We start from the raw sequence: 14421 nt of genomic DNA on the forward strand, positions 1-14421 counted from the left end.
AAGTCAGCATTGTTTCGGCATCCGGGTTGCCAGCTCGGCTCTAATTATCGCAGCAGCCGCTACGAACGTGTTGGATGAAAAAATGTCTAGCTTTCCAAAAACTAAAAGACCTCGTTATGAATCTGAGTTACGTCGTGACAAGGTCTGAAATAAAACAAGGATTTGTTTTTTTAATTGCCATGGCAGCCTACGTTCCTGCTGCATTCTGCAGCCTACCTGGCAACCTCTGGTCGGGGGGAGGAGGGGGAGGGTACACGCCGCTCAACAATATTTTGAAAGTGACTGCAGTACCAGTTTTGGACATTTCTTACAGACGGCTCCTTTAATAATAATTAATAAAAAAGATGACTTATCAAAATTAATCAATCAAAACGGGGCACCACCTGACTTATCAGGAAAATAACTGAACAGCAAAATCAGTCTCAAAGTAGCTGTTATTCCCTACAGTTAGAGAATAACAGTGAAGGAAGGAGTCAGAGCACAGACGTTTGCAACCAGCAGCTGTGCTAAATATGTATAAAATAAACACAAACGACTTCTCTCATTCAAATGAATCAGAATTTATTTACATAAGTGTTAAAAGATAGTGAAACAACACGAGATCAATTCCGATGCCTAAAATACACAAACAACAACTAACTAAACCTTGAGAACAAACTTCCGATCATCTATGTTTGTGTGGGGGGGTGTCAGTGTGTGTGTGTGTGTGTGTGTGTGTGTGTGTGTGTGTGTGTCAGGACAACGTCACGTTGCGTAAACCAAAATGAAAATGGCGGACGTCACGTAAGATCTCAAAGATAAAGAGAGATACACGTGCTTTTCAAAATTGCGGGGGGAGGTTTCCTCTACCCAGTGGTAACTGGAGGAACTTTGAGATAAGAGTGTGTGTGTGTGGGGGGGGATTGGTAGGAGAGAATGAGAGGAATAGAGAAGTAACACCCAACTCACCACCAGAAAACCAAGCTCTTCTGATGTTCTTGTAGTTTGTTGTGCTGGTCTGCCCCCCCCCCCTATTTTTTTCTCTTTTGTGTATGTTTGCAGGCCGGAGTTTCAGGAGCTGCATGTTGACCTGCAGTCCCCCCTCTGATCATCCCACTGCTGCTTCCACCTGTCTGTGTGGATGTCTGGTATATTCTTGCTGAAATTATATATATATATATATATATATATATATATACACACACACACACACACACACACACACACACACACACTGAATTGAAACCGCTGCATTTATAAAATTTATTTATATAGATGTTCATCTATACAGCTATCATAGTATTTTTGTATTTAATCCTTCTCTTTGTCTATAGAGAGAAAACAAGCAATCTTTTCAGAGAATAGACCCACACGTCACAACTGTTAACACAATAACAGAAGCTCCGATTATTAAAAGGCCAGAAAGTCTGGACTCAAGAAAAGAAAGAAAGAAAATATACACCGCAAAATAAGCTTGAATGACAGCAACTTCAACTCAGCTTACATTTTTATATTACAATCACTTCCATGATATTACAATCATACGTTATGTGGAATCGTCGTAGCAACTAGCCTCAACACTCAGCTTGTATGTACAGTATTGTAAAACAGAAAGTGTTCACGCAGGGCGGAGCTTCAGTGGACGTCCAGACAACTGCACCACCTGAAACAGTTAAGACGGCAGTTCAAACAGGTCCAACGTTTCAGTGCCAGTCCTGATCTCTGCTGATCTTATTGAGGGAGGAAATCTGGCATTGGTACAGCTAATTTATGGCAACGCCTAAACCATTCGCCGGAACAGGAGAGAATGCGGCGAGAACACAGAGTATGTATGTACTACTGCATAAGTATAAAATAAGAACTTGCTTCCCAGATAATTCAAGTGAAACTGCTTAAAGATTCTTCTGCGAGGGAGCTCACACTCGCCATCTTCTGTTGTTTCTTTTCCTCACCGCTATCTTTAGATTCAGTCATTAAGATTTATGTAAGCCACTGGGAAAAGCAGCTTTAAAAACTAAAACAAAGTCACGTATTGCACTACAAGTACACATTTGACGGAAAAGTGCTTCTAACATTTGCACAGCTGCTACACACAAACACTAGAAACCTGTACAACATGTGTCTGCATGTACGCATCACTATCACGGTGGCTGGCACGCCTTACAGTACGGGAACATTTCACAGCCCGCCCCGCTCTGCACATGCACACGCACGGCCTGAAACACCCGGGGGTGGAGTGGTGACGTGCACAGGTGTCGAGCGGGGGGGGAAAGCAGATCTGCCGCTTCACGGAGCCTCCAGATTTTCATTTTGGTCCGTCTGAAGTTCTGGAAAATACTGGAGCGTGGAGAGTTCAGGAATGGACGTTGAAGCCCAGCAGCTGCTCCGAGTGCATGTTGTTGAGCGAGCGCAGGTCGGGCAGCTTGAGCAGCAGCTTGGTGAAGATGGCCGACTCGTTGGGGTGGTTCCTGGTGATGAGGCTCCGCAGGGCCCGGATCAGGGTCTCCTGCAGGGCCTCCACGGAGTTCACGTTCTCGATCCCGGAGCGATCTGCCAGGGACAGAGGTGGGACGCAGCGTTAGGACAGGAGGAAAGCACAAGGAACATGAGCTCTGCAGGAGGACGGCTCCGAGCAGCTCCCACGCACCTCATCAGTGAGGTCCCTCTAAAACTAAATAAATAGTCCCACACTTTTCAAATCATTTAAAGTTATTTGTTTGTGTTTAGGTAGGCCATATTTGAATGCGGTAGAATATTTTTTTGGGCCACCAGAAAACCAATGTTTGACCCGGCCTTTATTTGGGATGGGCGTTTAATATAAATATAATTCTATAAATTTTTTTTAATATAAAAATGGATGACTCTGTGTGAAATTGATGTTATTGAAAAAGCTTTCTATGGACCAAGTCTGGCATGGGTCCCAATTAGGGCTGGGGATGGATTCAAATGTCAAGAATCGATTCCATTCCGATTCTTAAGATTTAGAATTGATTATCAAGATTTGATTTGATTCCGATATCGATTTGGGTTAGTGTTATTAAAAATGTTTTTTGAGCTGTTGCATGAATTATATGACTGTAGTTATACAACATATTAATACTAGTATTATATTGAGATTCAACAGCAAGTATTGGCAGCTAATGATGCTGTAAGGACCAATCACCTCCCAGAATGCTGATAGAACTGCTTTCAGAAACATCATGGGGCAGAATTATCAAACAGATCCAGGGCAGCAAACAGAGACGGATGAAATCGGTTTTATTTTTCCCCCATTTATGAGAATTTGGTTTTTAGGCTTTTTTTCAAGTGTAACCCCAAGAAGCAAAGAAATATAGACAATAATGCAATTATAACTGAAAACTTTAATGTTTTCATACCTTTAAACATATTTAAAGGCAAGAACATGGCACCAGTTATTGCAGTGTCCAACAAAACATTCCTTTTTAGGGCATAAACAAAAAAAAATACCAAAGTTGTAACGTAATGATGAAAAAAAAAAAAACAAAAAAAAAATAAATATTTTTAGGAATTATAATGAGAATCGATTTAGAATCTTAGATTCGGAAAGAATCGATTTTTTTCAACACAGGCCTAGTCCCAAACAGGGCTGATACAGTCTGAGACTCCTCCCACTCCTCCAGCATGAAGCGCTGAGTCCACAGTTGAAACCACCAACAGGAATATTTAGATAACTACGTGCTGACCCACCTGCAGAGACCAGAACCACGGCAGTGAAGAGGCTCATCTCCTCGTCGCTGAGGCCCAGATTCATCAGCTTTTCGCTGAAGTCAAACATGGAGTTGAGGAGGTCCCCGGAGCCCATGGCCCTCAGAGAGTCCACGCTGTACTTCTTCCCTCCAAGAAAAGTGACGGCGCGGTCCTTCACGTCAAACAGAGAGGCGAAGCGAACGACGAGCACCTGCGAGACACAGCAGTGCCGCTTACACTCCCACACCAGATCTCAGGCGTCAGCTTCATGCAGAAATACATTTACAAAAGGGAAAGAAAGAGCACGTACCTCGAAGGTGCCCGCCTTCAGGAGGCTGACCTGGTCGTGCTGCGACAGGTCTCTGAAGCCGGGGATCTTTTTGGCAAACTCCACCACCTCCCGGACGGCCGGGGTGAAGCTGTGGGAGAACTCCTCCCACACCTGGTGGCCGGACTTCTGCGGGTCCACGTAGGGACACGTGTTCATGGGGCAGACCTAGGCACAGACGTCCAGACGGCGCTCAGGACAGTACAAGCTTTAAACGGACATCAGCCCGCTTCTTTTTCTGGCATTTCAATGACTAAACTCAAACATTACGCTGTCAGGCTCACACGATCATTGTTATTAACAGCAAAACAGTGAAAGAGTGCAGCCTCTTCTTGGAGATTCATGCTGAACATCAGCGCGCGTCTTACCAGGTGCATCCTGTTCCCTCCTCTCCACCCGGGGCCACCGTGGGCTCGGGGGGCCCCGCCCTTTGCGCACGGCGCTCCGGCAGCTCCGTGGATGTAGGTGGGACAGTGGCTGGCCGACGGGTTCTGGAAATGTCTGAACGGACACTGGTCGGGGCCGTTGTCCTCCCGGTGCTGAGGGCCGAGGATGGAGGGGGGTTTGTGCAGCGTCTCGGTGACCAGGTTGTTGTGGCGGTTCCAGGAGTCCTGGCCCTGCTCTGTCAGGAAGTGAGTGGGGGGGTTTGTGGCCCCGTTGTTCAGAGGGGGGGTGCGTGGATGCTCAGCGGTGAGGCTAATCTGCTCCTGGTTGTACATGAATGTCTCCTGGTGGGCCCGGGTCACCGAGCCGATCACCTCCTCCTCGCTGCTGTCCGAGGCGCTGGGGGAACCAGAGCTGGAGCTGGTGTCCATGGACGTGCCGGGCCGGGGGTCCGAGCTGGAGTCCGACTGGCTGGAGTGTGGCGAAGACGAGGGCGAGGAGGCGGAGCCGGAGCCGGAGCCGGCCTCCTCAGAGGTAGGTTGGGCGGGGCCGGGCGGCGGGGCCGCCCCCACGGACAGGGACTGATTCTGCAGGTGCTCGTTGTTCATCATGTTGTTCATGGCACTCTGCATCTCCAGCAGCATGCGCTGCTTCTCCCGCTTTGGAATGCGACCGAAGCGCACAGCTGAGCAGAAAATAGAGAGAACCGTTTCAGCAGAAGTCACCTTTACTGGGATGTTGGAAACGAAGGCAAATCTTTCATTTCTACCTCATTCCCTGACTGCATCACAGTGATGTTGATTTGTTTCAATAAAGAAACCACATACAACCATGTGCAAACGTTGGTATCAACGTATCCTAGTTGAGCTCAATATTAGGAAGATATAACCTCAGATTAACCTCCACACTGATATTTCCACTGTGGCTTTACTTTCCTCAACAAAAATGAACTCAAAAAGAAACAAAAAACAACTAATACTAAGTACGCTCAAACTGGAGCATCTGGCAGGCTAACTTTAGCGTTGCCTGTCCCATCCTTGCTGCTTCAGTTCCCCGAGGGTTTTGTTCTCACGTATATTTACGGGCGTCTTCAGCTCCCAACGCAGCATTTCAGTCGGGTAGAGGTCTGGACTTCGACCAAGTCGTTCCAAAACCTTGATTCATTAACGTTTCAGGATTTCTAATGTAGATTTATTAGTGTAGTGGGGACACTGTCCCGCTGCATGACCTAATTTCAACCACAGCTGTTGGACAGCTGGTGTCACACCTGGCCGGTTCCTCCCGGTTGACTCAGAGCTCAGGTCCTGTTACCGGCCCTGAACTGCCTTCACACGGACAGAAGGCTTGATGTCCATCAGACATTGTTCCAGAGATCTTGTGGTCTGTTCAGATGCAGTTTTCAGAACCTCAGTCATTCTTCCTCATTCATTTTTTGGCAGAGCAAGTTTCTCCCAGCAAAAAAATGTGGTTGATGAACCCGACACTAAGGCTTTGTGCACGTTTCTCAACAGATAAATATAGGACTAAATTGAAAGTGTCCTTAAGAAAGGAAAACTAATAAGCTTTCTTCATAACTGTGCTATTGGAAGGACACTTTGGGTGCAGATACTCACAGTCCCGGGACATCCCCACCAGGAGGCATTTCTTGAAGCGACACTGCTGGCAGCGGTTGCGGTTGATTCTCATGATGGGACAAGTCTCATTCTTAAGGCACTTCTTGTACTGGATGTTCTGCTGGATGCTCCTCCTGAAGAAGCCCTGTGGGCCGGCACAGAGGGAGGGGCATGTTACTCCGGGGTGTCAACAGCCCTTTGCAGCTCTATAGGTCACTAAAACATCATAGTCATGTCAGCCGGACACGTGTGTTTGCGTGTCTGAGCTGCTCCCCACTGTTAATTTTTATTTTATTTTTATTGATCCTTTATTTATCCAGGAAAGTCCCATTGAGATACAATATCTCTTCTGCCAGGGAGTCCTGGTCAAGATGGCAGCAGAAAAATAAATTCAGTTTCATATAAAAGAAAATACATACAAGGACAAGTAACTTTACAAAAAAATAAAAAAATATCAAAACAAGAAACAAAAAAACATAAAACATACAAGGATCAGAAAGCTAAATTCATGAATTCATGACAAATAATGACACTTGATTAAAAACAATGATATTGTTCTGTGAAAACTGATTTTAACATATGTTTGAACATATTAAGAGAAGGTAAATATTTCAAGTTGAGTATGTGTTGTAGCTCATTCCAAGCTTGCGGTGCATAAAAGGAAAAGGCCGATTTACCAAGTCTGTTCGAGTGCTTGGGACCATATTATTTGCATTTTTAGGCCATACATAATTAGGCCACAGAGCAACATGAGGTAAGATGTGGGGGAGTGTGACGTTCCCTCAGTGCCCTGGGTGGGCGAGTGTGGTTCTCACCTTGCAGCCCTCGCAGGCGTGCACGCCGTAGTGGAAGCCGGAGGCCACGTCACCGCACACCTTACACAGGAGCACCAGGCCGTTGAGTTCTGATGGGCAGAAGAAAAACATCCATGCAGCTCAGCACGCTGTTCTGCGTATGGAAGCTATCAACATCAACTTTAAGGAACCTTTAACCAAAATAAGGTTAAAAATGCAACTTGGCAGTTGCAGGATATTAATTATGATCACATACTTCGCTAAGAAATGCATACTTTTACTTTGGAAAGATGATTCCCCTCCAACTTTCAAGTTTTTTTTTAATCAAATTTCAGTTTTTTTATCATTGGAAAAATTAACTTTGGAAAAAAACAACCGTGGTCATATTTTTCAAGAATTTTGGTTTCCATTATTTTCAAAACTGGATAATTTTTCCAAAGGGGACCAATGAGTATCTCTATTTTCCAACTTGTGCCTTATATGTATGTTTGTATGGTTTTGTTTTGTTGTTTTATTTTTCCCCTAGGGCAATTATGGAGGGGGTAGGAATGTGGGTAGAATAGAAATCGTGAATGTGAAAATGTGAATTTTGAAAATGATTGTGAAATAAAAAGATATATTAAAATAAAAAAAATAAAAAAATGCAAATTGGAGGCAAACAACAAAAATAATTACAAATAATAATAATCAGAATAATACATTTGATGTGTATTTAATTATTTCTTTAGGTCTGCTTCTAATTCTTAAAGCTAGCGTTCTCCAAGGAGCTGCACAGAAACAGAACTTTATCAGCACCGTGCTGAAGCGTGTGAGAGCGTCTGTATTACTTGTGATGCTGCATCTCCCCGAGGACGAGGAGAGCCCGCTCTTCTGCGTGCTGCTGACGGCCAGCGAGGGCTCGGCCGGCGGGTTCCCGCTGGGCGAGGAGCCGCGGGGAGGAGAGGACGACTGGTAGCTGCCGTTGGAGGATTCGCTGTGGCAGGACTCGGGGCTGGAGGAGGAGCTGGATGAGCGGATGTAGGCTATGACGCCCCCTGGTGGGAAAGAGAGGGGAGGAACCATGAGCTCCATGAGCAAAACTCAAAACTTGGCAAGATGCAGACGCTGATATTCCCCAGATTTCTTATCTTTCTTCTCACAAAGTAATGCATCTCCCACCCATGCTACCTTCCTTCTTCCCCCCCAGGGTTCCACAGTCCGGCAAAAATATAAGAACTGGCATTTTTAAATCTATCTTAGCATAATTAACTTTAGGTCGTTTCTGGTTTCAGTATTGATGCCAATGATTTATCAATTGTTCGATTCAAAATTACTTTATTTTTATTCATATAATGTCTGTTACACATAAGTTGTCTTTAGGCACTTTCCAGAGACCCAGACTTTCAATATTTATTTTTCTTCCTTGACATTAGCGCCCCCTTCAGTCTGTTTCTGATTTTCTTTCTTAGAACTCTAATCAGCTGCAGACTTCAACTTAATCACCATGAATTATGGCGGAGGCTGCAGGCTGCTTTCAGTCTTTGATCGCTTCATAACACTGTTCAGCAAGGTGATGCTGTTTGAGGTGTTGGATTAAGTGTTTCTGGTCTCAAACATCCTGGTTATTCTTCCTCCAGTTATTCTAACCATGGATTGGACAAATCCATTTCTTGGTTCTTTAGTGGCTGCGGGAAAAGCCTTCCACGATATTCTAAACTGGTGCACTCACCGCTTCCTGCTCCATATTTAATTAAGCAGAGCATTAATCTTCAAAGTGAAATTATATTGCTGCCACGTGAGTCAAGAATAAATCAGAAGTTGAAGCTGGTTAAACTGTTCTGTGGCAGAGAAAGATGTGGCTGAACCTGCAGAGATCATGAATGTGCTGTTGAGACAAACGAACTGATGACAGCTCCTCGTGCAACATCAGCACGTGACACGGGTCTCAAAGCACATGAACCTGCAGCTAACAGATTGATGTACAGCTGCAGAGACACGTGTCTTCATAGCAACATCCAGGATCACATCATCTGTCGTTAACAAGATCTACCAGCAGCTAAATTACAAGCAGAAATTCTTCAAGTACGAAAGCATCCAAACCAATGTAGGAGAAAAGGACAAGGCCCGAGCTACCGCTGCAGACTGAAACTAGCTCAGAACCAGTCTGCTGCATTCAATGTCTTATTTATAAGTACAATATTAACTGTAATTCACTTTAATCAATGTTATTTATCTCATTTTGATTTTTCAAAGTCTACACCGGCACCAGCCAACTCCAATCCCCAGCCTCCTACATCTCCACCAAAAACGGCCAACATTTAACTCTTTTGAAATCCAAATGAATTAGGGCTGTGCGATTAATCGATTTTAAATCTAAATCGGATTTATTAATCACAATCGATGTTAAAAAAAGGAAAAGCTGGCTGCATTACAGACAGAGCTCGTCTACTCATCTTTGTTTGGTCAAGAAAATTGTAAATGTTGTCACTACTAAACTCAAGGAGGATTTACAGTATCTTTCAATTGCACTTCATTCCCAATAGGGAAATTTGTTTGCTATTTTTCTTTAAAATAAAGATAAAATATTTGAAACAATTTATTCCATTGTCTTTTGTAGTTTTACAAAAAAAATTCGAAAATCGGGTTTTCAGAGAAAAAAAAAAATCGGGATTTTATTTTTGTCCAAAATCGCCCAGCCCTAAAATGAATATGTGTTAAAATCCAGATCATTGTAATGGATGAAGTGTATTTAATAGCACATCAGCTGTTGTAGGCATGTCTTAGAGAAAAAAATCATTTTCTTCTTATCCATGACAGCTTTTCTAAATCATTAATTTACAGTCTCTGCTGTGAAGCCTCCACCCTTTCTGTGGGTGGCGCTCTTCTCGCAGTCAGACCATCATAACTGGAGCCGTGTCCCTGCAATCTCTACTGCCTTCATCCACATTAAACTCCTGCAGCGGCTGCAGGCCGTCGCCGGTGGGGAGCAAAGCCCCAGTGATGCAAACGCAGCATCTTCATGGGTAAGTGAGAGGCGAACAGCCGAGCTGCCGTCGCTACCGCTGACTCCTTCCACACAGGCTGACCTGATTTCTTTCTTTGGCAGTTTCAATGATTAAGTAACAGCCATTACATAATGTCAGCTTGACATGGGCGTGTGTGGTATGTGTAGGCCGGCCCATCCCACTCACATTTACAGCCCTCCCACCAGTGGATCTTAAGCTGAATCCCATTATAAAAAGGCAGAGTTCAGGCTTAGTTATAATTCAACATACATCTTGGTTTTAACTTTTGTTTTCCACATATTTCCACATTACATGCAGACCAAATCAGATGTAACAGGAGGTAGAAAACATCAATTGTAATCATCTCACACGCCCGTCAAGAACGCATCCTGTTATAAATACGATGAGAAAAAAAGAGGCACGAAATGAAGTTAAAAATCCCCTGCATTGTTGTACATGTTATTTATGAAATGTCCAACTGAGATGAAATGAAAATAAATGTTGAATATGTGGAATTAACAATTTTGTTGCCTTTTTTTTTTTTTTTTTAAACATGGCTATAAAATAAGTACAACATATATTAATGTATCTTTTGATGCGGTGAAAAGTCGGTTCAAATTAAGATAAGATAATATAATCCTTTATTTTCTCCCTCAGTGGGGAAACTTATTTTGTTGGCAGCAGTACACTTAGCACACACATGCAAGGGAGGGGTAAAAAGACTAAAAAGTAAAAAATATATAAAAAAATACAAAAAATATATATAAAATATGTATAATTACAGAAATATGAGCAGTATGTACAGTAGATTGAAAGAAACAGTGCAAAAAAGCAGGTAGAGTGTGTGTGAGGTAGACTGGCAGATTTTGCACATATGATATTGCACATCTTGTTATTAAATTATATTTGGTTTTATCACTTTCTGGGAAATGTTTTAATATGATTGTTGCTTGTGATCAAATGCTTATGATTGTCCTGTCAGCTTTTTTTCCTCAAATGTAACACGGAAGTATATCATTATTTTTAATACTTATGTTCTAAAACAAAAAAGGTGTCTAAATCAATATCTAAAGTTAATATATTCCTCTTTGGAAGGATCCCTTCCCTCCTACTCGTGCACAATGGCTGGAAGACATCATGTCCTGCTTAAAACTGGAGAAAATTATATACTCGCTTCAGCAATCAAATAAGTTCCAGAAAGTGTGCGGACCTTTTCTAGAAGCATTCCAGACCCTGTGAACTATACTTCATATTTCTTTCGTATTCCTAGTGCAGGCTTTTGATCTTGATGTTAGAATGACCTCATATTGTGATTAGTATTCACATTATTGAATGTGGGATTAGTGTGGTCTGCAGTTTGTTTTTGTTATTGTTCTATTTCTTTTCATACTGTTTAATTGTTTTTTTATATTTTGTACACTGACTGGTGTATGCTATGATCAACATGCCCATGCCTACTCAAAATCTTTGTAATTAACATTCAGCATTTCACCTTTGTTACTTTGTGAAAATTTCAATAAAAAGATCTTGAATTAATATATTCCTCTTTTTAGAATCAAATATTTTCTTTTTTTTTTTTTAATGAAAATGCACATCTTTTTTAAAAGCGCCCCCACGTGGTTGAGCGGGTTTTTCCCGGGAAACTGGGTCACCTCGTCCTCACGTGTCTCCGCGGCGACACCCGCGTCCTCCTGCTGGGCCAAATTATGCAACCACTACGTCACCGCGCCGCTCGGCCAATCAGCGGCGCCGTGCGGGGAGCGTCAGCCAATCAGCGAGGACGTGCGGGGAGCGTAAACACAGGCGCACATGGCTAGTGAGGACGGGCCATGTGAGCGGGCAGCTCTAACCCACATCGCGTGTATGTTTCAGCTACGGTTCAAATAATAAGCATAGTATCATAACCCCACCTTTAGTTTATTATGTGTTTATTAAAAAGGATCCCCATTAGTCTTCACCATGGGAAGACTATTCTTCCTGGGGTCCACACATAGACATACAAAAGATGACAATAATCCAACTAAAAGAGGGTGAAAAACATGCACTACAATTCCTGAAATAATAAATTGAACCAAAAATAAAAGATTAAGTAAACAAGCATCCACATCTTAAGTAGAAATATTTGCTACTATCACCAGATCTGTATCCACTTTTGAGCAAAATAGTTTGCAACGACTTTATAATTTATAATATACCCATACCTCTATTTATAGTAGTATAAATATATTACATATCATAATATACTCATCCATTATAATATACTCATACTTCTAAACTATACACTCATAGCCTACAGTGATTTAGAATATATTTACTATTACATTTATAATATATATAATATACATACAATTTGCACAATAATCACAATATATACCTATGACCGATCATGACTTCCTTCTGAACTACAGCCTGCTTCAGTCTCCTTTTAAAACTTGACATCTTGTTTATTGCAACTAGCCATGGGTTATTGTTATGTGGTATTCAAATAAAACATAGTGTTCTAATGCCGCGTTCCATTTGTCCTCGGAAGTCGGAATTTCTTAGTTCCCAGTCGGAATTTTCAACTGGAACGCCCCTCGAAGTGGGATTTCCTACTGGGAAAGTGGGAGAAGCTTCACCACCCCCGAGTTACCATTCCAAGAAGGCTGCCCTTCCCAGTTCCCAGTTCCGATTTCTGAGGTAAATGGAACGCGGCATAAGCCTTAGCTAGATGAGAGCACACCATTAAACCCACCCCTATTAAGTCCCACTTACCAGCTTTGTGCGACTCCATGTCCCGTCGACGGTCCTCCGCTGCTACCTCGCTGCTAAAGCCGTGTTTTGTGAGGGTTCAGCAACTGAAGAGTCGCTGACTGGAGATGGTTGTTGAGACACCCGCCGTTGCAGCCAAAGCAGACTGTCAATGACGGCAGGTTAAAGGAAACTGGGAAAAAAACAGTCTACCTGTAACTAACTTTGCAGGGGTTAAATAAACATGTAGAATAATGTATCAAACGGACAACGAAACGCCAAAAGCGCGGCTTCCTTTTGTCTCTGCCGGAGGCTCAGTGAGTTTTAGTCTGCGACCAGCGGCCACCGGGAAAACATTCATGCGAGGAGGAGGGGAGGAGAAGGGAGGAGGGGAGCATAGACGCCCCATGGAGACGTACGTCAACATCGCCGCCATATTGGATGAGGCAAGAGGGATGGGAATTGATAAGATTTTTTTTTGCTTAACGATTCGATTCTTTATCGATTCTCTTATCGATTCTCATTTGGAAAAAATGAGAACAAACAATTTTAGTATCAACTTTGTTTTATATCTTTGAACAAAAAAATATAAGTGAGGTCTTAAGACGCCCCCAGCCTTGGGCTCCTCGATGGTGTGCCAGGGGGTCCCCACAAAATTATTTGTAATATAAAATATGTATTTAATATAAAATAATAATAATAAAATACAACAAACTTCGTCCCTGCTTGGTGACATTCATCTATTCTGGCCTGATACTCTTCCCTGCCTTGATGAAAGGAGAATCTAGCGGTAGATGCTCTTTAACTTCTCCATAGATGAGCTGACGAGCTGCAGCTGTCAGGAGAGCTCTGCTGTCCGCCGGAGCGCAGCTCTTCTAAAGCATGAATTATGGTTCCGCGTTAAATCGACGCAGAGCCCTCGGCGTAGGGTACACCGTACGGTGCGTGATGCCGCGTACCCTACGCCGTAGGCTCTGCGTTGGTGTAACGCAGAACCATAAATCAGCCTTACCACACGCCGGCTGACTCTGCGCTCCCAGCGAATCAGCCGGCCGAGTCCTAACAGTTTCCCCCCTTTATTGAAATGTCCACATTGCAAGAATTGTCGCCCTGTTGTCGTCCTTTTTGGTAAAATGTAACCAAACTTTCGAGCGTTTATGCCACTTTGTCTCCGTGTTTTCCTGCTGGGCGCGAATGCGCACGTTGCGCAACGTGCTTGGTGACGTCATTCGCGCCCATTGGGATCGATAAGGGAATCGTTTGCGAAAAAGGCAAACGATTCCAAGGAATTGAAACACTGGGAACCGGTTCTCAACAAGAACCGGTTCTCAACAAGAACCGGTTCTCGATTCCCATCCCTAGAAAGACTGCGCTGTAAACCAATACATTGGTACATTTATTCATTCACACGCGCATTAATATACTTGGGAAACAGTTAAGCACCAAATATAATATATTTAATTTTCTCAGATGTCAAAAATAAGAACTTTATTGATCCCACATAGGAGTAATTCATGTTATATCAGCTATATAGAACAAGGTAGTGCCGAAAAACAATATATATCCCCCCTTCACAAAAATAAGAAAAATAGAGAAACATATTTTCTCTTCAACAAAACATATTTAAAAATTTTCAAATAACAATATAACATATTTGAACAATTTTTCAGACAATAAAATAACATTTGAACCATTTTTCAGACAACAAAATAACATTTGAACCATTTTTCATATGTGTATGGAGGGGAGGACCCGCTTCTGCAGCGTGCAACCACGTGACCCCGTTTATTTTTTTTATTTATTTTTTTAACAAAAAAATATACAAACTCTCAAAGAGGATAATGGACAAATATCAATTTAAATGCAATATGAAAAGAAAGGAAAATAAAAATAAAAAATTG

General features: G+C 42.7%; 1 protein-coding gene across 1 annotated transcript; it reads right to left on the reverse strand.

Annotated features, from left to right (window-relative positions):
• Window positions 1-1214: 1214 nt before the first annotated feature.
• nr1d2b (nuclear receptor subfamily 1, group D, member 2b) lies at window positions 1215-12803 on the reverse strand. Its single transcript, XM_061741176.1, has 8 exons — window positions 12545-12803; window positions 7634-7840; window positions 6828-6916; window positions 6013-6157; window positions 4384-5084; window positions 3998-4183; window positions 3688-3898; window positions 1215-2529 (listed from the first exon to the last, which is right to left on the reverse strand). The coding sequence occupies exons 1-8, from the start codon at window positions 12561-12563 to the stop codon at window positions 2333-2335; spliced, it is 1755 nt and encodes a 584-aa protein (XP_061597160.1). The 5' UTR covers window positions 12564-12803; the 3' UTR covers window positions 1215-2332.
• Between the last annotated feature and the right edge of the window lie 1618 nt (window positions 12804-14421).

The sequence above is a fragment of the Cololabis saira genome, chromosome 15 (assembly GCF_033807715.1).
Source record: "Cololabis saira isolate AMF1-May2022 chromosome 15, fColSai1.1, whole genome shotgun sequence".
Classification (NCBI taxonomy): domain Eukaryota; kingdom Metazoa; phylum Chordata; class Actinopteri; order Beloniformes; family Belonidae; genus Cololabis; species Cololabis saira.